Raw genomic sequence first — 22613 nt, forward strand, 5'->3', positions numbered from 1 at the left:
AAGCAGCTCTGTCGTGATCTCCAGTGCAACCAGACGATGCACGTCAAAGCTCAGATAGCCCCAGATTAGACGGACTACGACGAATAACAGCACATCCGATCGTAAGAAGCGTGGCACGTGTATCAAATTGCTCCATCTCCTGGGGCAATTGCATCATTGTTGACAGAATGACGAGACTGGCAGATCCCAGCCCACTGGAGCTTTCCCCACGTTTCGAAGACCCCATTTCTCCAATGGATTGCGCGAGGTGTGATTCTCCTTAGATCTGCGAACTTTATTTTAGTTCAACTGCCGAGGATGCGTCCAATTCGCAAGGTTGCGTTTGGCAGACAGGGATACGCAGATAAACTCAATTTCATTCTTTTTCGGACACCGCGCTGTCGGACTTTAGTTCAAGTATGCCTTCAAGCTGGACTTCGTATGAGTGATCCAATAATCTGGAGTTTTCGTCACTTTCGAGACTTCAACTCAGCTTAACCATCTTCCTTCTTTCTGCTATACCTTCTAGTCAACATGTCTATTCATTCATCGGTTCAAAATGGGACGAGCGAGAAGGCAATTGAGACCGTCAGGCCTGAGTCGGCTCTGGAAAGGTCGCAGACCGTCCATTTGAGCTATCCGAGGTTTTCGGCACCGCGGCCTCTGCCTACAGTTGCTGTAAGTCTAGGTTTTCAGCTCAATGGAGCTATTCTAGCTAACGATACGTTACTCAGACTTCGCTACCCATCGGAGCCTTTTCGACGACATTGACGACACTTTCGCTGAGTTTGATGGAGTGGAGAGGAGTCACAACTACGAACGTCTACATCGCAAACTTCTTCTTTCTCGCTGCTTTTGGGCTCTTCATCTCGGCCCAGTGGGAACTTACGGGCGGAAATGGCTTTGGCTACAGTGTTTTCAGTGCTTTTGGTAAGTTCGTTCAAGATCGAGAGACAATTCGCCATGCAGGGTTCGATGAATCGTCTAACACGATCTGAAGGACTATTTTACGCAGGATACGGTGCCATCCTGACTCCCTCGTTTGGAGTTGCTGCAGCCTACGGTGATGACACAAAACAGCTCAACAATGCTCTTGGTCTTTTCATGATCAGTAGGTACCAATCCGCTTTTGAGAAGAAAACATCTGACATCTGTCTTTCTCTAGTCTGGTCGGTCTTCGTCTTGGCGTACCTGGTCGCGACTCTCCCAACGAATGTAGTCTACATTCTCATCTTCATTTTCGTCGAGTTGTGTTTCGTCCTTGTTGCTGCAAGCTACTTCGCCTTAGCAGACGGCCACGCCACTGCCGCTATCGGTCTCAAGAAGTCCGGAGGAGTGTTCGCTTTTCTCGCAGGCCTTGTTGGATGGTAAGACTTCTATTCTATCTACACAACTTCCACTAATGATGGTACTGTTTCTAGGTACTTGACATTTCACCTGCTGCTGAAGGATTCTCTCGTTGAACTGCCATTGGGAGATACGTCGCAGTACTTCCCTAAGACTAGAAAGAAGGTTGAATAGTCGTAAAATTTAAGACATGTGAAGCCTCAGGAAAAAGCGACGGGCAAACGCGTAGACTAAACCTGGGGCGGTGCATTATGGGGAGCTGGTTTCTTCCAGCTGAAAGTTGGGCACATTGACAGTGGGGTTACATACCTTGTGTCCTGTAGATGGGAACAACTGCTAAACTCTAATAAAACTCGGTCGCGTCGTTTGTCAGTCACTCGAATATCTTGTGAATGACGACATATTCGTCTTGATCAAGTGAACCTACCAGCTTCTATGGATAGCCCATTGCCCACCATAATGAGCTCATTTCCGTTTAGCCGGAGCTTCAGAACATGGGTACCAGAAAGTCTCTTGGCCGCAGTAACTCTGTCCCTGCATGGAGCGTTATCGCTGACGTGGGGTGTCTTCGAGCTAGTGTGGGGAACTATGGGTAGCTCGGCTTTGGGTTCGATGGCGACATATCACAACATAGCTGTGGGGCGTTGCACGAGATCGTCAGTCGGACCCGGCATCTGATTATCCTGTCGCATTCACTGCAGAGACGAGGGGCTCAACATGTACTCAAGAAGTGATAAGAGACGCGTTCTCGAAGCTCACCGTGCATATTCGTGAGGTAAGTTGCATTGCAATTGGATATTGTTGACACTTTGTGGGATCTTATTACGTATTCTGCCGTACGAGCGCTTGGTTTTTTATCCGTCCGAACCTGCATTTTTCCACCCCAAAATGACAAGCAACGCTCGTTCCGTCCCGTCGACAGACCCTAGCGTCTACGACGAGTTCAAGGCGAAGTGGTCGAGTCTTCCAACAGACGAGAGCAGCTGGCTGCAGCGAGCCAAAGACGTCGCATCAGTCTTGGCACAAGATGCAGCCATTCGAGAGAAGGAAAACAAATCACCTCGCGCAGAGATCGCCCTTTTGAAGCACTCCGGCTTGTTGAAGGTTCTCGGCTGGAAGAAGTATGGTGGTGGCGAGCAACCATGGAGCGTGGGATACAAGGTGATCCGAGAAGTTGCCAAGGGCGATGGGTAAGTGCCTTGGCCCGGGAAGTCGACGTTCTAAGCATCTAACCAACTGGGCTAGATCCATCGGAATGCTTCTTGGTTACCACTTGCTTTGGTCAACGACCGCAAATGTGATCGGAAGTCCAGAGCAGGCAGACCGTACTCAGGACCTCATCATCTCGAACAACTATTTCGTGGGAGGCGCTGTCAACCCCCGCGATAGCGACCATAAGATCACTTCAGATGGCGATACCGTCGTCTTCAACGGCTTCAAAAACTTCAACACCGGCGGTGTCATCTCTGACTTAACAGTGCTCGAGGGTGTTTTGGAGGGAACTGAGGACCATCTTTACGCCATTGTGAAGACAGATCAGCCAGGCATCATCTTCTCGCACAATTGGGACAACGTCGGTCTGCGGCTCAGTGAGTCCGGAAGCGTCAAGATCGAAAACGTCAAAGCCCCTTGGGCGGATGCTCTGGGATGGAACGCCGCCGAGAAGAAGCCTGATCCCGCGATTCTCAAGATTCCATTTGCCTCCTTGCTTCTACCAACGTGAGATAGTCTACTACGCCGGACTCCATTCAGTTGCTGACAGGCTCTACAATTAGCATTCAGCTTGTCTTCAGCAACTTCTATATCGGCATCGCGTGGGGTGCACTAGACTTTGCTTCCGCATATACCAGAAAGAACACCCGGGCTTGGCCCTTTGGTGGAGACGTAAGTCCATGAGTCCTGCTGATAAAATACGGTTGCTGATGCGATTCCGATCCAGAACAAGGACAAGGCGGAAGATGAATTCTACATTCTGTCTACGTATGGCAACTTCCTGGCTCATCTTCGTGCTGCCACGGCGCTCGCCGATAAGGCTGGTGAAGAGATTGACAATGTGTACAAGCACTCTGGAGACCCTACGACCAAAGCAAAGCTCACCGCACAAGAGAGAGGAGAGGCTGCTGAGTGGGTTGCAAGTGTCAAGGTTACGGCAACTGACACCGGTTTGAAGGTAACATCGGGTATCTTTGAGGTTACTGGCGCGAAGGCCACTGGGTCCAAGGTTGGTCTGGACAGATTCTGGAGAGACATCCGAACGCACTCCTTGCATGACCCTGTTGCGTACAAGAACCGGGAGCTTGGAAGATATCAGCTATTGGGCGAGATTCCTGAGCCTACTTGGTACACATGAGACGTAGTCTTCTAGATAGATTTGGCCAAAAGAATACATTCAGATGAGGAACACGTTGCCGCAAGAAAACGTAGGCATTTTCTTCATTCGCTGTCAAGACGACATGGTAATGAACAACGCCTTTGCGCCCGAAAGTAACCATTACAGGTTAGAAGATGTTCCACGACCAGTAACAATCAAAATCTATGCCAGCTGGTGACTGCAAGGTAGCCAGTTACGTATTGTCGGACTCTGAAGGTCTGAAGGAGACCATGCAACAAGTTGATCACTAATTTCTTCCATGCCGATAACGAGGCGTTTGGTGAGAGCGATCGAAATAGGCCCCATGTCTCTGAGTAGCACTGGTCAAGGCCTTGTTGCACTATACAATACCCTGGTCTACTTTCAAGAGCTAGTCTTCTTCTCCCAACTACGAGACATCAGTAAATGCATAAAAGTCAATACCGAGTAGGAAAGGCAACTCACAGGTCAAGGAAGAGCTTCCAGAGAATTGAGAACAGAACCCCCTGCAAGCCATTGGCCAGAATGCGAGTCTTGAGGCCACGGCCGAGGAAGCCGAGAACGCCGTCTCTCTCGATGACATTCTTCGCTGCTTTCGCTGTTGTGGAGTATTCTGTTAGTAGATGTTCCTCATGGTGCTGCGAAGACACATGAAAAGGAACTTACTGTAAGAGATCTTGGTGTCATTGACCTGGCGATACGTCTTCACAACTCTCAACGAGTTTGACACAGTGTCAGACACAATAGAAGCGCAGAAGCCGATGAAGGCGAGACGAAGAAGCCAAACGAAGATATCGCTCTTGTCAGGCTCGGGAATATTGGCGGTGAGGTAGTTGTACTGCGAAGGTCAGCAAGGTACGCAGGTACTGACAACAGTGAAACTCACGGTTCCAAACCACGGGTAGTGTCCAACGAAGGTAGCCGCAGCAGTCGCGAATGCTCCCCACCACAGACTTCCGATACCGTTTGTTTTGACACGCTGGCGAAGAATGGCAGTGCCTTTCGCTCCCTGTGCTTGGAGTGTAGTCTTGAGAGTGTCGATAGGAGTCAGAATCATGCGGAAAGCGGCGGCGCTTCAATCAAGGGTCAGTAGACTATTATGATAACATGATCAAGAATTCAACCCTGAGTGGGAATTTCCTACCAAAGCGAAGCGAAGACAGTCTTGATTAGCGTTGGGAGCTGGTTCAAGAATGAGTTTGACTCAAGCAGAGCCAGAATACCGGCATTAGCTGCCGTGTCACCGAAACGGGAGACGGGGCCTGGTAATTCTCAGTCACAGTGATCGCATGGAAAGCTCCAATCTGGAGACATACCCTGAATAAGGGCAGCGCCAAGTCCCTGGTAATAACGACCGAAGCCTCCGTCATGGTAAAGAGTCGCCGTAGCAGTTCGGAATCCAGTGCCAAAGCGATACTGGTAGTTCATAATCGTACGAAGAGGCTTTCAAGATGTCAGGGCGTATCCTCATAACCGATAAACAGAGGGCATACCATGAGCGTCAAAACTTGCAGAACCATAGCAGCAGCGCCGCTCAAGCCACCGCCCAGGGCTCTCTTGAGTGCCTTTCCAAGATCAAACTAGGTCTCACTGTCAGCTGAACCGGTTCCATCGCGACATGAGCTTGAAAAGGCTGTGTCATGAACGCGGACCATGTTCGTTCTATACTCACATTCGTATCCTTCGCGTCAACCCATCCTTTGATAAAAACAGCCAAGACGAAGATGGCTAGAACAGCCCAAAATCCTCTCCATAGCCACCATCCAGTCGTACGCTTAGGCTTTTCTTCCTCGTCAGGACTCGGTGCAATGAGGTAGACCTGCTCTGGGTCCTGGTTTTCGTCGTGTTCGTTATCGCCGGTGCTCCGATCCTGGTATGCCGGAGGTGGACGAGTCGCCTCCTCATCCTCGGCCGAGGCCCCGAGAAGCGGCGTGCGCTCGTCGGTCGCCTTTCTTTGGCTTTCGAGATCCGTTTGAGATGCCATTATTGTTGACTTGGAAGCCTTCCGAAAACCGTCAAGTTGTGGTTTATCGGAGTGAAGGTGAACCCTCGGTTGATGTTGAAAGTTGGATTTGTCATAGACTCTCGGACCCGCGGTCGGCGGTATCGCGTGCATGCGGGGTGCTATCGCGTGCTTTGACACTGTGCAGGCCCATCTAACTGCGCCACTCCTGGAGATACCAGCCACATGGTAACCCCTGTAAGGATGTTGGGATGACTTTCAAGACTCTTGACATCATTATTGATGTTGACGAATTTGTTATGGACAAGAAGAGATGTCTGGTATTTGGATAGAATTATTCTAAATAGTTACAAAATGCGATACAGCATAAACTGGATGATCAAGTTGGATCAATCCATGGAGTCCATAAAGGCTCGAACCTCTTAGCCGATGTTGGGGTTTAAGACTTTAGGCGTCTTATTGATCATTCCCTCTTAACAATAGTAGCAGAAGTGCAACGTGATCTATTTGGCCTCTTTAATTATCCATTGGCACTATGTTCCACAGTCTCCGCCAAAAATGAAGTCGGTTTTGGTGTGGCTGGTGGCTGATATTTTGTTTCAATCAGGAAGGTGTTCGCGGCGTCCCAGGCACTTAACCACCATGAGCAAGGGTATGAGTAAATGCGCTTGATAGGCCGATAACATCAAGTGAGCTTGGCAATCAAATGTCAGTGTCATAGTGGGGTTACCGTCCTGTCAGTCAATGCTTCCTCAACTACTTGGACCATAATTTCTCATGTCAGCGAATTAACCGACATCTGCATCCTGTACTTTGAGGACCTTCTCTTAGGTGATTCCAAATGGTATGCAATACGTCTCCACTGTGGCGGATGCTCTCCTTTTTGTCTATTGAATACTAACCAGAGTCTAAAGGCGCATGAGAATTCCGACGCTTCGCCGATGCGCCTGCGCATGGAGGCTTTTATCCGACGGAAGCAGAAAGAAATAATCTCAGCCTTGGAGGCACTTGACGGAACCACATTTCGCATAGATGAATGGGAACGACCCAATGGTGGCGGTGGCGGCCGCACATGCGTTCTACAAGATGGTCACGTCCTCGAGAAGGCCGGAGTGAATATCAGCATCGTCCATGGCAAGCTCAACCGCAGTGCAATCGAGGAGATGCGACAGAACCACAAGAACATAGCTACTGATGCGAATGAGCTGGACTTCTACGCGCTGGGGCTGAGCATGGTCGTTCATCCAAAGAATCCGATGGCACCCACGGTACACATGAATGGGCGCTACTTCGAGACTGTTCGCGATGGTTCTGCGCAGACCGCTTGGTTCGGCGGCGGGAGTGACCTTACCCCAAGCTATCTCTTTGAGGAGGATGCAAAACATTTTCATGCAACCCTCAAATCGGCGTGTGATGAACACGATGTCGGTTATTATCCCAAGTTCAAGAAGTGGTGCGACGAATACTTCAACATCAAACACCGTGGGGAAAGGCGAGGAGTGGGAGGTATTTTCTTCGACGATCTAGATGAGAACTTCGGGAACCTCGATCAAATCTATGCATTCGTGCAAGCGACTATGAATGCGTTGGTACCAGCCTACATACCAATTGTGGAAAAGCGAAAAGATCTTCCCTTCAATGACCAGGAAAAGGAGTGGCAGCAAATCCGCCGGGGAAGATACGTCGAGTTCAACCTTGTTCATGATCGCGGAACGGCTTTCGGTTTGAATGTGCCTGGTTCAAGGGTTGAGAGCATTCTTATCAGCCTTCCAGTCACAGCTCAGTGGCACTACATGTATGAGGAGCCGGAGCCCGATAGTCGGGAGGGCAAGCTCCTTGAAGTGCTACGGAGTCCTCGGGAGTGGGTCTGAGGTTATCCGAGCTGTTGACAAGATATCAAATTGGGAAATCCATCGTCATTTCCTTCTCCTATAGGCATGGGCCGCAGATGGCGAATTGCGGAACTTCGCAATCGCATTCGCCGGAGTTCTCGCCATCACACGGAGTGCGAATTATGAATCGTGCAATTTTCCTGCACAACACACCTGCGTATGTATTTGGAGCGATACGATGAAATTCGATAACTCATCTAAATTTTGGCATTTTCTTTTTGGCTTTCCAGGGGTCTTTTGCTGATAATCTCAAAACTCCTGGTATCACATGCGGTCAACGCCCTACTCAAGTCCCTCCCTATTCCCACCAAGCCGTTAAAGTTCCTTGACATTCTCTACCTCCCACACTGCGCCTTTGCACTGAGGCTCTCTGAACCTTCCCGTCTCGGCTGCGGAGCAGTGGTAAAGGAAGCCGTACCCGTCACACGCAACTAAGACCGTTGAGTCGACCTTCCCAGCGCGGAGGACAAGCTGACTCTGCTTATGAACGACGGAGGTTCCCGAGTCACCGCAGAAGTAGACGTTGTTCTGTTTGAGCCCGCAGTTTGACACTCTTTGGTATGAATTCGGCTTGCCGTTGAAGGTGCCCTCGCCGCATGCCGCAAGGGCCTCGCCAGATAGCAGGGCCGTGGCCAGGATGGCGAAGTAGGAAATTTGCATGTTGGCTGAGTGTGACTGGGGTAAAGAGAGATGACTGTGCGTCATATTCTGTCAACCTGTAGTCCAAATTTACTTAAGATCTGTTAGAATGCATGCTTACCTACTTTGCTTGAAGAGAAGCCAAAACTGTAGTGCGTGGTGATTGGGAGAAATCACCGGGTGCCTTGCATCACCTGAGTATTTATTCTTTCCATCTTTACTCTTCTCAGTAACAGTGCTTCTCGGCATCGTCGGTAGGATAATCTGGCAATTGATGAAATCTCATCTCGCCAAATGCCATCAAAACCTTAATCGGTTCCAACCGCAAGGGAACCTGAGTAATGAATCGCATTTTCATAAAGACTAACGGAACACTCCAGGTGCCTCACTTAGTCTTCTGATTAAATAAAATATCCAAAGCCCAGGTCTTACTAGTAGCATTCATTGGTGGAAAGATAGATCAGCGATACCACCAAGTCTCTCAAGTCAGAGTTTCAACAACAAAAGACTTATTGACTGCCTAAGTACTAATAGGGGCGCGCAACTTTAGTCAAGGCATGATTCAGCAAGTCACTCGTGAGCCGATATTATAATCTTGGACCCGAGTGCCTAGGGATCGCAGCTGAGGATAGATGATTCAACGGCTTGTGGCTGAGCACGCTCGTGACGAACATGCACTGGCGACATATTGTTAGCGTGACACGCATACAGATTCCGATCGTGTTACTCAGCTGCCACATTTTTAACATTACCAAAACCCCTCCATCATGGACAAGAAGGGCTGTGCGCCGAATCACCCTCACTCAAGCTTTCCAGGCATTCTGTGTGCTGGATCCACGCTATACAACCCGGCATCGGACCCGCACTTATTTTATCAATCCCTAGGTGAAAGTTCAACATCATGAGGTTGAGGAAACTTGTGAAAGTCCTGAACGTACGACCATCGCAGCCGTCGAATAATGCTTCTGTGAGGGCTTGCTCAAATGACTCTTCAAAAGGGTTGTCTCTATACGTTGTTATGCGTTTAAACGAGACATGCGAGTTTTAGGGCCTCATGACCCCAATCGCCACTTAATTCCGATTGGATTGGCCCGTGGCCCCTTATATCGCTCATGTCATCATTGTGCTTCGTCGCAACAGAATCACGCATGCTCTCCTCATTTTTGAGATGGTTTGTCTGTCCACGACCGCAGCCGCTTCAGTCTATCACTAATACCATGTATGCCGAATCTCCGTCTGTTATTTGCATCTGTCAAGATCATGAGGAAGAGGCACTCGCGGCGGCTGTTTTCGGGAGCGACGACGAAGGACTTCCCGTCACCGAAACGAACACAATAAGCTCAGACAGGGGTACGACGAAAATCCTCATTTTGGGCTCTTCCAATGACGTGTTCAACATGGGCGACCTACAGTACACATTAACAAATCTTTCGTCGACTCAATGCATTGTTGTCACAACCATCCCCACTCAGCCGCTGCTAGACGCAAACTCCATAGATTTATATCTAAGCCCATGCCTTGGGAACGATACAGTCGCTGTGTCAACGCTAGAGAATGCGGTCAGTGTTCTTCATGCGGAGGTCGAGGAGTTCGGGGGATGGCTTTCGCTTCATCATTCCGCCCCTTCTTCTGACTCAGTTTCCTTGGGTTTGGGCAGCTCACTTGGAGACCAACCAAAGCTACACTATGACATAAATCTAGAATCTCTTTCTCCTACTCCAGCATGTTCATCGGCTGCACTACGTGAGCCTTCTGGGTGCCTGTGTATCTGACTTAGCTGAATGGTGATCAGAAGCTCTTCAGACTTATCATCATGGGACAGCCGTATGCGTATTTGCGGTACAGACTGACGACACCAATATCGATCAACGATCATTCCAGAATGCGGTTCTACTCGCAAAAGAACTTCGATATTTGGCAGTTGACACCGACTCTTCGCTATTGACGATAGACTCTCTTTCAGCCACAGAGCATATTGTGCCGGCAAGGCCAACACAGCAGCCGAAACCATTACCTACATATCATTTCCCGACCTGTGGAAAAATTGTTCTTCTGGTCATACCAACTGAAAACGCCAAGAAGAAGGAGGTCCTCGAAACGAACATCATGCGAAGAGCGCCTGCTGGCACTCAGATACATACCATAACATTCCCAGTTGAGTCAGGCGTTGGAGAACAGCCTTACAATATTGCTGGCTCAGAAGGCGCTCGCAATCGTATTATGAATGCCCTTGCCAGGCTTCAGTCACCAGAATACGCCGAAACGTTTGCGAAAGAAAATATCGGATTGGTCATCGCAGCCTCTATCGAAAACTATGTCCAGACGGAGGACATTGATCGCCCGGCTGATTTCGCGATTGCAGTTGTTCATAATGCCAACATGAACCAGACGCGATCAAGTTCATCTCGCGGCGTAACTATCGCGCCTCGGTACGTCGATCGCGCTCGCAGGTTTGGGACGAACGGAGACGCCAATTATGGCAATATTACGGTGGGCAAGGTCATGGCTGCTCGTGTTCCTCAGCTTGATCATGCCGATTGGCACAGCGTTGTGGCTGGTATTTCCAGATATGATTTGCTAGCTGAGGCGATTGCCAAAATACAGATACCGTGGTAGACAACCAACAAAAGCGTCATCCGTCTAATATGAAGATCGAATGCTACCGATAAGACTGAACAGAATGACTACTGTTACTTTCAACGACCAAGCACAGTGCCCATCACCCTGCTGCCTTCCACTCTACTGAACCGAAGCCACCGAACCGTTGCTCTTTGAATTTGTAGTGGTCCTCTGTGCTCTATGATGTCTTGCGTCAATGCCTACGCTTTCTTGTTCTTGGAAGATCCCCCGAGAATCTTTGCTCTGATTTTCCCGGCAGATCCCCCGATCCATGCCCCCCATACGGCGAGGACAAAAAGCGTCAAAGGAACCGTTACAACCCAGTATATCCAGAATCGAGTGGAAAAGTTCCATCCATACTCGTGAAATTCGAAGAAGGTGGTGCTGAACAAAGCCTTGAAAATGATTAGGGTGGCGCCTGAGAAATATGTTTGATGGCCTGATTGGCGCAAGATTGCTTACCGATATGAACGTAGCCGGCAAAAATATCATAGTTAGGAGAGTAATGGATTTCATGATCTGACTATCCGTGTTTGCGATCACATTGTACGCCTAACGATTGACTTTAGCAGCCTAGACGCGATGAAATACTTGTCCAATGGTAATCAGTGAGCCTACCAAGTTCATTTCTCCATCCAATCTTTCGGAGTTAGCTTGAGAACGTCGCCTGAGGCTCTTCATTATCTGCAGCTGAAATCTCAAATATTCGATTGCTTCGGACTGGTAGTCTTCCTCCAGTTCAAGCTGCCTAAAGTTGTCTTCTTGCCTAGAAGCCAGGCGTTCCAAGGTCTCGACACTAACTTCTTGTACTTCTTCGATGTGCCGCGCATGTCTACGAAGATCATTAAGCTCATCGAATGAAGGTCTCTTTGAGCGGCTCTGTATGTAGTCAGCACAGGTCAATACGGTCATGACCGCCCATAACGGGTGTGATGAACGGAGGGCTGGAGGTGGCTCATGTGGCTCACCTTCTCGTGTTTTCGAATCTCTTTGGACATTCGCCAGGTGTACTGGTCACTGATCTTGAGGATCTCGTCTAAAAGCGGTCGGAACATTGCAAAAGGATCCTGAAACTCAAGAGTGTCTGAGGATGCCAGAGATTCGAACAGGCGTTCCTTCAATTCTCCGGGTGTGTCGATGCACAGAATCTGGTTTGTACCGTTTGAAGTCCACCGTGTGAAGAGCGCCATTTCAAACCATTCATATTTCTTACCGCTTCCGTATCTACATTTCTCGCTGCTTTCGAGAATCTTTTTCGTAAGGATACGAGTCCAGGTGGCTAGCAATGCATCACGTATTAGTCGCTCCTAAACTGTTCATATGAAAAGGAAAGGGTAAAGAAGGGCTCGTTTCTGCATACTCAGACTGTCCAGCTTCTTGTTTAGTGATTTGAATTTTCCCTGAGATGGATCTTTGGCTGAGCTCCTGCATCCGAAGTAGCCGTTCAGTTCAGCGCAAGTTTTGTTGCTGACGAAGTCCGGGACATTAAACCATCGCAAGACTTTGCGACGGTGCTCGTCTGACTGGTCTTTCTTCCCTTCTCGTGGGTCTGCGTCTCCTTTGAACGAAACTTCATCTTGGAGAAACCTTGGTCAAACCGGTCAATTACTTTCCGATTCATTTTAACGGCATTTGGATTACAAGTAGCATTTCGTCTTAAGTCTGAGGTTGTCATGGAGCAGGTTGACTGGCGCAGGGGTCCATTCCCACATCTCATACGTTTCTGGGATACATTCAATTTCAAAGCGCAAGTCTTGTGATCGGAGCCCACGAACCATTGAAAAATAGAACCTCCGCCGCCATCTTTGCGAACGGCTAGCTAATATTTGTCGCTTATGTGGTTATGATTCCCGTTGCAAGCCTGCTTTGAATTAAGGTACAGCTCGAGACAGATTTGCCAAGAGTGGGAGCAAGATTAGGGATGCGCATGTGTCAACCATTTTCCCGGACGGAATTGACACTGAAAAGAAGGACTTCGATCTTAAATGTCCCTCGTAAGTGCATAATGACAAGAAATACCGCATCTGTGGACGGCTGCATTGGGCTGCTCTGCATCGATGTAAAATGCGGGGCAGGACGTACTATCCTTGCTGCGTCACAACAGGTAACCAATTAAATGGAAGTACGTGGCCAAGCAGTTGCTCTGGCGCTTACGGAGGCTTTTCTAAAGCGTTGTGACAGAGAAGGCCACCAGTAGCAAGACCGTATGCTTTTCGTGACCAAGTATATATGCTTAGCAACACGCAACTTTCCTGCAGCTCCGTCACTGTCGCCCGTCAGCCTGCCTGATCACCGAACACGACTACATGAGGAAACCCGAGAATACGCGAGTGTCGACACGAGCGTCGAATTGAGTCGAATTGAGTCGAGCTGATTGAGCCATCGGAAATCTAGATGTATTCCACTAAATTCCCGAGGACTCGGATGGTGTATCGATGCATAATTGACCGGGCTAACAGTATTATGACTTGAATCGACATTATTGATATGAGGACAGCGGATTTCTTCAATATGGCTTGGAGATATTTTCAATCTCCTGCCGTCTAGTATCACTGACTTGCTCGAAAAAAAAGCCATTGCGGCTCCGTGTACAACTCCGTACCACGTGCTACTAAGTCCATTGGCTGACGAGTTGACTATAAGCCAGGTCGAATACCATGCACCGTAGAGAAAACGCAAGGCCATTTTCACTCGCAACTTGCGAGTGTTTCAACGTGAGGCCTTGACTTTTGCACGTATATGTCGTCTCTTCTTGAGCATGATGGATATCGTCTCTCACGTCTGGGATGGAGATTTTCTTGTCAGATTCATGCTTGATTCTATCTCGCGTTTAACCCATGCGTCTGTGAAGCACCGACCTCAGCCAACATACGAAGAAGAAGATTTTGGCTAGGGGTCACCAAGGAGTGCGGGCTTTCGGGTCGTCAACTCCACCAGCGAGGATGAAAAGATCTTTGGTATTTCGAACACTGGTTTGCTTTAATGAACGTCTGCCCAGCCCCAGAAAAGCTCTGCTAAGCTCACTCCCCACATACAAGGTCCTCGAAATACGAGTCGTCTTTCGGACGAGCAACCGAGTGCAGGTCACATTGGGGACCCGCAGGAGCACAGGACACGCCAATGCCAAGCCAGGCTTCAGTGGGTTAAATGGGCGGGAACTTCGGGGTTTAACTCTAGGCTGCCGCCAACGAACGCCCCACGATGGCACACCGCATATACGCGATGAACCGTTGATACTTGACTTAGGTATCGCCTGCCCATGCATTCTATCACTTCACAATCTTAAAGCCGAATTGGTTAGAGGTTGGATCGGTAATGGAGTCTTGACATTCCAGTACGCCCTGTTGGTAAGCGTGATAAGACTATCGTTGCAGTCAAGCGAACGTCAACCGATGGTTCAATTCGGCGAGCCAGGTGCTGATCCGCACTGGTATCCTCGCGGCAGGGAGGCGGGGGGTCCTGAGGTGACTTTCAGGTTAAACCAGCAGCAACTAACACGATTATGCTTAGGCGACGGCATGCCGCGGGCCGTTGAGTGGGTACCGGCCTTCACTCTGTGGATAAGACACCTCCAAGCGAGTGAAGCTATTCCCTTTCCATTACATACCGTTATGTCCAGCTTACATGGAGCGTTGATTCGGCTCAAGCGGATAGCTTAACTGAGCCTTACCGACCCTGGTAACTTCTTTCCACGTTGTAAATGAAGCTGACATCGATACGGGGCATCAAAAAGATCTTTTGTACGAACTATCGAATAAGAGCAGTTCCACAGATACCAGGCAGGCAACCTTTCGGCATACAGAGCAAGACGAGGTATCTCAAGAACTTGACCAAAGAAACGGATATATAAACAAATCGATTTCGCTGCCAATCTTTCCCTCTTCTTCCTGTCTCTCCACCAGCAGCTCCCACCAAAACCAGCGAAGGCTCCAATTTGTTCAAGATGGTCTCCTTCACCCTCCCCGCCCTCGCTACTCTGGCCCTGGCAGCCCTTACCACGGCCGCCCCGACTACCCAGACCGACTCCGTCGAGGTCTTCTCCTTCTCCAAGTGGGTCGACGGCATCATCGCCAACCCGGACGGCGATAACCTCACCCCCGAGGAGGCCGTCGAGGCGTGGCACGCGTCCCTGAACGAGACCAGCGCCGCTGCCGAGAACGGGCTGCTCCAGAAGAGGTACTACTGCAACACGATCCCCAACACCGAGGCCTATGTAAGTAAATGATAAATCATAAGCAATGAATATCTCTAAGCGCGTAGTATCTAACCTAAGTGACCAGGTCCCCGACGCCGTCACGTGCATCAACGAACTCGCCCGCAAGGGCGGCCAAGCCTGCCAAGTGGACCGCTCCAGCGTCTTCTGCGTAGCCGGACGGGCTCAGATTACCGGTGTCGCCGGCGGTGGCGCTACTACCACTTCTTCGTCTTGGTAAGTCCACTCACTATCTGCGTTTTTGTTGTTGCTCGAGCCATCAGCTGACTGAATATTCCAGCAACGACGTCGCTCGTGGTGCTGGGTTCGTGATGGACTACTGCACGCGCGCGGACAACACCGTCCAGGGAGCTGAGTATGCCTACGGCAATGGAAACTTGCTTGTCTGGATCCGCAAGCCTGGCAACTAAGCTTCGTTCCGGTATCTATACACGAGGCTTTGAACACCAGGCTGGTAGTATGAAACGGTCAAGCTGTACTGTCTCGAAATATGCATCATGATGTACCTAAAGTTATCTACGATCACGATCATGATTAAATGTTAATATTTATTGTTGAACTTGCTATCTTGGTCTTCACCCCATCTTCCATCCCGTCTCTGAGTTGCTGTTGAATGATAGGTTGTGTAAAAGGCCTTCGACTTTTACTTCCGGTTGACTTCTATAAGGCAACGATTGTATGCTGTTGCTCCTGTGATCGATTAATCACACCCTCCTTGTCCTTGAAGTCCTTCACGTTCATGCTACTATTTTGATCACGTCTGCTAGCTTCAACGATCCCTCCCGGAAAGGAACAGCACATGCAATCCGTAGGCAGCTTAGAATGAAATCGATGACACCCAAAGTGCCGCATCATCGACGAGTTGGTTGGTTCCGGTCTGACTCACCAAAACCTGGACCAATCTTACGCCGTCAGCTCAGAGCCTCGCATATGCAACCGTTAGTGCTGAGTCCTTGTCAACGCAATGAACAACATGTACCCAGCTTCACGCTTCTCCCCACAGCACAAACACCACCATCATGGCTGCCTGCGAAGCTAACCCCAACGCATCCAGATCCCTCTTCCTCTAAACTCCCCAGCGCCAGTACCCCTCGCAAAATATCCTCATCTCCTGCGGAACCGTCCCCGTCGACCCCGTCTCTCGTAGAATCGCCGTCTTGCGAGACATCGCCGACAACACCGTGTGGCTTCCTAAAGGCCGCAAAGATATCGGTGAAGTCCTCCTAGCCACCGCACTCCGCGAGACGCGCGAGGAAACTGGGTTGCAGGTCGAGGCGCTCCCTCTCAAGGTAGCCACGCGGGCCACGCCTGATCCCAAGCTTCAGGGGACCTTTCCTGTGGGCGAGAATGCTGATGTGACGGACGGCCTGGAGAATGGTGAGGCGTCGTCGGGTTGTGTGTAACCGTGCGTCTTCACTGGTGCGCTGAAGATTGTGTTCTGGTTTGCGGCGAGGATTGATGTAGAGGATGTTTCGCGGGATGTGGAGAGGGTGCCCTGGGATGAGAATATGAGGCTGGAGTGGGTTGAGGCGAGGGAGGCGGCCGGGATGATGGCGTTTAAGGCGGACGGGGAGGTAGTTGAGAATGTTTTGGATGACAAGAAAAAGTCTGGAAACGACATCTAAAGGTTGAAGGTGACTCTGAGACTTGAGGGGCACGAGTGATGAACGGTCAACTTCGATATCGAAGTGGCTATGCCGGATTTAACATTAGGTAGGGGTATTGTCTATCATCGCGCGTCTAATCTAAACGGTCTTTACTTCTTGAACGCTGGCTGCTTCCTGACGAGCCCGTTTGCGCCTCATCGACCTCAACAACACTCATGTCGGTGCGGACGTTGAAAGTCCGACCTCTCCAATTCACAGTGGATCCGCAGAAAACGGCCCAGGTCCAGATGGGAAGAGCGAGGAATTCTCTGCCAAGCCAAGCAGGCAGCCATTCGAAGAAGGATCTGGCAGGGGCGCCGCCGGGAGTTGTGGTGCCTCTGGCAAACAGCGGGGTGTTCTCATCGATTTCGATAGTGTGTCCTGCGTGAAGGCGGTTGTAGGTGAACCAGTCGAAGGTCATCCAGATGAACTCGAAAGCCAACCAGTAAAGACCGAAGGCACCCCAAGTCTGGGAAGTGCCAAATGTCTTGCCGAACCAGGGTAGCGTGGTCACGGCGAAGGCGAAATAACCACAGCAGAGCAGGGACTCGACACCAGGTTCGACCAAGGTCGCTGCGAGAACAGTATACTTGCGCGCCCGGAGCCACCTGGCACGGCGGTTGAAGTATGCTCGAACAGACATGCCAGCCATGGGCTGCACAGCGATATCGCCGACGACGAGGCCATGGTTCCTGAAGCCGGGGAGGTTTGATTTCCATAGGAGGTCGCCGATGAGATGGTCTTCGCAGATGTACTCAGAAAAGTAGTCGATGCCTTTGGGGAGGTTCTTGTTCGCGAGAAGAGTTGGGTTTTGGGCGGGATCCGTTACCTGATCCAGGTGTGACTTGCGGAACATATTGCTCTTGCCCACAGCACAAGGGGCGACACCAACCGTATTGATTGCGCCGTAAAACTTGGCATGCGTTGTAGCCATAAACATCTCATCGAGACGTCCACCGCCTTGGGTTCGCGCATAGTCCAACAGGGATCCGTTGTGGCTTTGGTAGGAGTCGGGTTCGGGCCCTGACGAAAGCAGGGTCTGTATCTCCCGGGTAGGAGCATCGCGAGGAGAAACAGTGTCGACAACGATGGGGAGCAGGTGGACAAACTTGTAGGGCTTGACTTGTTTGTCGTCGGCCTCATAGCCCAGAAGCTTGTCCACCATGCGCCCGGCAACCCCCTTGCTGATCCAGATATTGCAGTCCATGACCCAGATGATGTCGCTCTTGGCCTCGCGGTAGGCACGACTAATGTTCCTGACCTTAGGGTTCGGTCCGAGGTTGTCGATGTGGCCTGACTGGCCGTGCAGCAAAGGATCTTCATCTTCCACGAGTACGTGGGCATCGAAGCTGGGAAACTCCTCCACGACCTTCTTCAGCACAGGGTATGCGGGGTCACTCTTCTCGGCTACACAGAGGTAGATGGTCATCTTGTCGGCGGGGTAGTTTTGTCGGAATGAGGAAGCAATGCAGTCGTAGAGGCCATGCTCGAGGCCCTTGACGGGACGAATAACGGTGATGTGCGGGACATCTTCTTTCTTGAGGGAAGACGACACGGCGGGTCTCGGCGGGTAGGAGTAGGATTTGAAACTATCGCCATGGTCAGCATTGGCGCAGTAGCATCAGAGAGCTCAGCTTACATTCTGAAAATCCCAATGGATTGTACAATGTAAACAAACGTGCTCCAGACAACGCATACGCCAGCAATCGCCTGGGGCGCCATTGAGAGGTTAATCATGGCGCAAGATGATACCGTTGAGGCGGAGGACGTAGAGGTTGACTATTAGAGTGGTGCGATCAAGACAAGACAGAACCAAACGCCATGAAGCAAAAAATGTAGCGGGCCCCTTGTCAGAAGGTCATTGCAAAATCTGGCGATCCAAGACGTGTCTGAAGTTGACGAGAGGAAAAGCAAAGGAGCGTCAGCAAAAGCCAGGAAGCGGGTTACAAGGTTGCAGCATCCCAAAGTCCCAAAGGATCGGCATTATCGGAGAGCAACTTCCACGTCGCGTGGCATCGAAATTCGACGAGCCCCACCAAAATCTCCAAATGCTAAGATTGGGGAGGCAAGCACGAGCCACAGGTTAAAGCCTCGCGCCTGGGGCAGGAACTCAGCTGGGGCTGGTGAGCTGTGGCACAGACCTGTGTGGCTCAAGCTCTATCCGGCTGCAGCTGAGGACAGCCCTGGCGGCTTATGTCAGCGAGCCACACCTCAATGCCGAGTTTTTCCGGAGGACAAAAAAGAGTCAGACGGTGGGGACGGAAACAAGCGACAATGGATACGGCGGAGTCCTTTTTCTACTCAGAAATTTTCTGCGCGACGCTTGCGACCTGCTGCTTTCTTCCCAACCTACCACACGTCTGCCGAACAGGATCGAGCTGCCTCCGGGAAGTGAGGTGATTTTTCGGCTTGAATGGCCCAATTGACGGGTGATCTGTCGGCAGGACGGGTGGAATACCTCCAATAAGTAAGTTGCAAGCTTTTTCCCTCTCAACGTTCTTCCCTTCGTCCATGGTGGCGGCAGCAGGGCTGGGCATCGCCTTCTTTTTCTCGTCGCGATCCTCCTCGCACAGGAAAGAGACAGGTCCCTCCTCTCTGCCTTCTTTGCTACCTCGTTTGCTATGATGACACCATTTCCCATTTGTGCTAAGAGGCGTCTTCATTGAACCTCGATGAATGCTTCAAATATAGACTACAACGGTATCTGATCGCAAACTACTCAATTTTTCTTTGATCTTGCAAGCTTGTCGTCGCGTGGACATGCAGCTAACCAGACCAAAAGACAGACATGACTTGCTAGAACAATGTCCCAAACCAAAGATACAGCTTCCCAGCCCTCGCCGGCTGGGACGCCGGGCCAGCAGGGCACCCCGGTCTTGACGCCGCGGCCGAGAGGTCCGCCGTTGCACAAGATCTACGAGCTGCCCGCGCCCATACGAACCTTTCCGCTTCCTAGCTTCTATCCGAGTAATCCAATCTCTCTTTTCCACGTTTTGTACGCATGGACGAAACAGACTTTCTTCCCGCCGCCTGCTGAGCCATCCGTGGTGTACGAAGGCATTTGGTCGCCCGAGTCCAAGTCCGTCAACGTCTTCGACGCGAAGTCCATGCGCGCGCTGTGGGAGCAGGGATTCTATGGCAAGGGCAACTTGAGTCGAAGCGAGCCCAACTGGCTGAAGCGCGAGCAGGTTCGCCGTGGCTTGGTTCCTGGTCAGGTCAGCGAGCTCGTGACGGCCAATCGTCGCGAAGAGCGCAGGCAGATGAAGTGGGAGCGCGCCAAGTCCGAGCAAGAAGCTATCCGTCAAACGCGTCTCCAGGAAGCGCAGGAAGCCACGTCAAAGACCACCGATGCCACTGTTAGTTCCGTCAACGGCCATGAACCCGCCTTGACTGATGCGATCTCGTTGCCTGAACCAATTGTCCCTGCCGACCCGGCCACCGAACCAGAATCCCTCTCCCAAGATGTGACCAAGGATGCGTCCATAAATACGCCTACCGAGCTTAAGCCTGGTGTTGTGCCTTCTGCGTCTCTCGACTCTCTGTCTGCCATCGAAACAGGGCTAGTCAACGGTGTCTCTTCGCCCATTGAGCCCTTGACCGCCAACCTTGGATCGGCCACGATCATCGAGCCTGAGGATGCTCTTCGAGCAACCGAGATTGCCAAGGCCCTCGGCGAACCCTTGTCTCCTCTTCTTACTGCGTCCTCCTCTCCTACCGGTCCTCTCGAACTCCTCCGTCTGCCTAATTCGCACGCGTCGTTGGCCGCAGCTGATTACGTCCACGCCTCGACGAACGGTATTCACAGTCCAGAATCGACTTTGGTGAAAAGCGACTCGGAGTCTGTCACCCTGAACGGTGTGAACGGATCGGGCATCTCCGTCAACGGCTACTCGTCACTTGTCTCGATCTTCGCTGCGCCTGTCGGCCCGCTGGAGCTGTTGTCACTCCCGAATGCACACGTCGCTGTCATTCACGAATCGAACGACACAACGAACGGCATCAGCAAGGCCAAGGTTATCGCGCCAAAGCTGTCGACGATACCCGAAGATGTCAAGCATGATGGGTCTACCAAGCTGTCGACCGGTCATTTGATCAACGATCTGCTGGATCACGACAAAATTCTCAACGGCACCGACACCGAGAGTACCAAGGCACTGAGTACAACATCGACGGATATTCCTTCAACCCCTACCAAACCTATGAAACGCCGGAAGAGTGTGCGATTCTCTCCCAAGGTTGAGTCGGCCACCTACCTGTCGTCCGACCCTCCTAGCCCTAGCTTTGCTTTGCTGAATGGCAAGTCGATACCATCCCTCAATGGGGCATCTCTGGGGCCTAGCGTCCTGGAGTCGGACCAAGAGCCGCAGACAAATGGCACACATGTTACACAGGCGGAGGCTACACCAACTGAGATCGTCAACAAGGAACATCTTCAACTCACCTCCGAGGAAGCGTTCTTCCTCACCTTCGGTCTCGGCGCTCTTCGCGTCGTCAACCCAATCAACAAGCAACCCATCCCTACCCCCGAGCTCCTAAACCTCTTCCGCCAGTACTCCTACTTCCCCTCTCGCGCGAGCACCGACCTGCACCCTGACGACAGTTTCCTTGTCAACTATGCAGTTTACCACCACTTCCGCTCTCTCGGCTGGGTGCCCCGCGCCGGCATCAAGTTCGGTGTCGACTGGATGCTGTATGCCAAGGGCCCCGTTTTTGATCACGCCGAATTCGGTGCCATCATTCTGCCCTCATACTCAGACCAATGGTGGAAGGACAGCGATCGCGAGCTTCCTCGCAAGACCTGGCACTGGCTCCACGGGGTTGTACGCGTTCTGTCTCACGTGCAGAAGAGTCTGGTCCTTGTCTACGTCGACATCCCTCCCCCACCCCAGTTCGACGAGGCCCTCCAGAAGGGCGGCCCGGCGGAGGTCTTCAAGTTGTACAAGATCCGCGAAGTCATGGTCAAGCGGTGGTCTAGTAACCGAAACCGATGATTTTAAACCGATTATGTGTTCATGAGTTGTGTGTGGGCGGGCGTTGGATGGATTGGACGGAAAGAAAAAACACCAGAGTGGCTTTCTACTGGCAACAAAAGTTTCCAAGCAATCAGCTTGAGTTCTTTGGGATGGACGGAATTTTCATGGATACATGATGTAACACAAATATTAAGGGACATTCATGCCCTCTCATCTGGAACTTGGGACGACGAGACGAGAGGGCATTGTTGTAAGAGTATGAGTATGCAATTCGGGACACCCGGGAAGGACGGCATCTTCGGCGCAACAGCACGCCCATTTCGAAGTTTCCTACTAGAATACCCCCTTCAAAACACAAACACATCGTACCCGTTTGCGGTATAGAGCTGTATGATGATAATGAGGCAATCTGCAAAACATATTGTGTCGTTCCACAATTTCCATGAGTCACGGCTGTCAAATTCAATTACGGCCGTCCCACGGGCTACGGCGTGATCGTGGCCAGCTCGCCGACCAAGGCGTCCCAGCTCCGACGCCCCTCCTTCACTTTGCTCCTTTTGGGATGCCCCTCGGGCGGCTCCCAGTTCCACGGTCCAGTTCTAGTCCAACCTCGCGCCCGAATCGGACGAACTGCGACGGTGAAATATGTTCCAAGGGCCGAACGAACTCCACTCCTCGTGTACTCGCCCCTGCTCGCATTCCCAATCTACGTTTAATCTATCCGCACTGGAAGGATTTCCCCGCGATCTCTCTCGCTCACTTTTCGGATTCGCCCGCAAGAAGCTACAAACTGCCGTCCGTTCGTCCGGCATGCAGCGCTTACTTTCCCAAGCGGGAGAAGACTGCCGCTGCAGTGTCCTGCGTCCTGCGAGTTTACGTAGCTAGCGTAGATCCGAGATCAGAATGGTCCCCCAGCTTTTTCCGTCGGAACGAAGCGTCGCATTTCAACCCATCCCATGTCAGTGCCCCCCTCACTGAACACCCCTCAAAAG

At 51.1% G+C, this 22613-nt stretch overlaps 9 protein-coding genes across 9 annotated transcripts; 5 read left to right on the forward strand and 4 right to left on the reverse strand.

Annotated features, from left to right (window-relative positions):
• Positions 1–513: 513 nt before the first annotated feature.
• Positions 514–1500, forward strand: patA-0 (Acetate transporter protein patA; the record flags this gene model as incomplete). Its single annotated transcript, XM_037319577.1, has 5 exons — positions 514–657; positions 714–909; positions 980–1090; positions 1145–1346; positions 1401–1500. 5 exons carry the CDS (start codon positions 514–516, stop codon positions 1498–1500), a joined length of 753 nt encoding a protein of 250 aa, XP_037180919.1.
• Positions 1501–2214: 714 nt separating this feature from the next.
• Positions 2215–3676, forward strand: soxC (Dibenzothiophene desulfurization enzyme C; the record flags this gene model as incomplete). The annotated part of the gene is made up of 4 exons (XM_037319578.1): positions 2215–2516; positions 2572–3045; positions 3102–3210; positions 3266–3676. 4 exons carry the CDS (start codon positions 2215–2217, stop codon positions 3674–3676), a joined length of 1296 nt encoding a protein of 431 aa, XP_037180920.1.
• A 384-nt stretch (positions 3677–4060) lies between these two features.
• CGCA056_v004324 (uncharacterized protein) lies at positions 4061–5660 on the reverse strand (the record flags this gene model as incomplete). Its single annotated transcript, XM_037319579.1, has 8 exons — positions 4061–4085; positions 4142–4274; positions 4343–4514; positions 4563–4749; positions 4821–4938; positions 4993–5119; positions 5170–5256; positions 5349–5660. The coding sequence occupies 8 exons, from the start codon at positions 5658–5660 to the stop codon at positions 4061–4063; spliced, it is 1161 nt and encodes a 386-aa protein (XP_037180917.1).
• Positions 5661–6580: 920 nt separating this feature from the next.
• HEM13 (Oxygen-dependent coproporphyrinogen-III oxidase) lies at positions 6581–7510 on the forward strand (the record flags this gene model as incomplete). Its single annotated transcript, XM_037319580.1, has 1 exon — positions 6581–7510. The coding sequence occupies one exon, from the start codon at positions 6581–6583 to the stop codon at positions 7508–7510; it is 930 nt and encodes a 309-aa protein (XP_037180918.1).
• A 336-nt stretch (positions 7511–7846) lies between these two features.
• CGCA056_v004326 (uncharacterized protein) lies at positions 7847–8191 on the reverse strand (the record flags this gene model as incomplete). Its single annotated transcript, XM_037319581.1, has 1 exon — positions 7847–8191. One exon carries the CDS (start codon positions 8189–8191, stop codon positions 7847–7849), a length of 345 nt encoding a protein of 114 aa, XP_037180915.1.
• A 2798-nt stretch (positions 8192–10989) lies between these two features.
• Positions 10990–11979, reverse strand: CGCA056_v004327 (uncharacterized protein; the record flags this gene model as incomplete). The annotated part of the gene is made up of 4 exons (XM_037319582.1): positions 10990–11184; positions 11252–11341; positions 11408–11668; positions 11758–11979. 4 exons carry the CDS (start codon positions 11977–11979, stop codon positions 10990–10992), a joined length of 768 nt encoding a protein of 255 aa, XP_037180916.1.
• A 2753-nt stretch (positions 11980–14732) lies between these two features.
• Positions 14733–15412, forward strand: CGCA056_v004328 (uncharacterized protein; the record flags this gene model as incomplete). Its single annotated transcript, XM_037319583.1, has 3 exons — positions 14733–15002; positions 15070–15218; positions 15283–15412. 3 exons carry the CDS (start codon positions 14733–14735, stop codon positions 15410–15412), a joined length of 549 nt encoding a protein of 182 aa, XP_037180913.1.
• Positions 15413–16742: 1330 nt separating this feature from the next.
• Positions 16743–18370, reverse strand: GCS1-0 (Ceramide glucosyltransferase; the record flags this gene model as incomplete). The annotated part of the gene is made up of 2 exons (XM_037319584.1): positions 16743–18237; positions 18288–18370. 2 exons carry the CDS (start codon positions 18368–18370, stop codon positions 16743–16745), a joined length of 1578 nt encoding a protein of 525 aa, XP_037180914.1.
• Positions 18371–19452: 1082 nt separating this feature from the next.
• Positions 19453–21639, forward strand: tsp-2 (putative tRNA-splicing endonuclease subunit tsp-2; the record flags this gene model as incomplete). The annotated part of the gene is made up of 1 exon (XM_037319585.1): positions 19453–21639. One exon carries the CDS (start codon positions 19453–19455, stop codon positions 21637–21639), a length of 2187 nt encoding a protein of 728 aa, XP_037181847.1.
• Between the last annotated feature and the right edge of the window lie 974 nt (positions 21640–22613).

Source organism: Colletotrichum aenigma, assembly GCF_013390185.1.
Source record: "Colletotrichum aenigma strain Cg56 chromosome Unknown KSG_Cg56_contig03, whole genome shotgun sequence".
Classification (NCBI taxonomy): domain Eukaryota; kingdom Fungi; phylum Ascomycota; class Sordariomycetes; order Glomerellales; family Glomerellaceae; genus Colletotrichum; species Colletotrichum aenigma.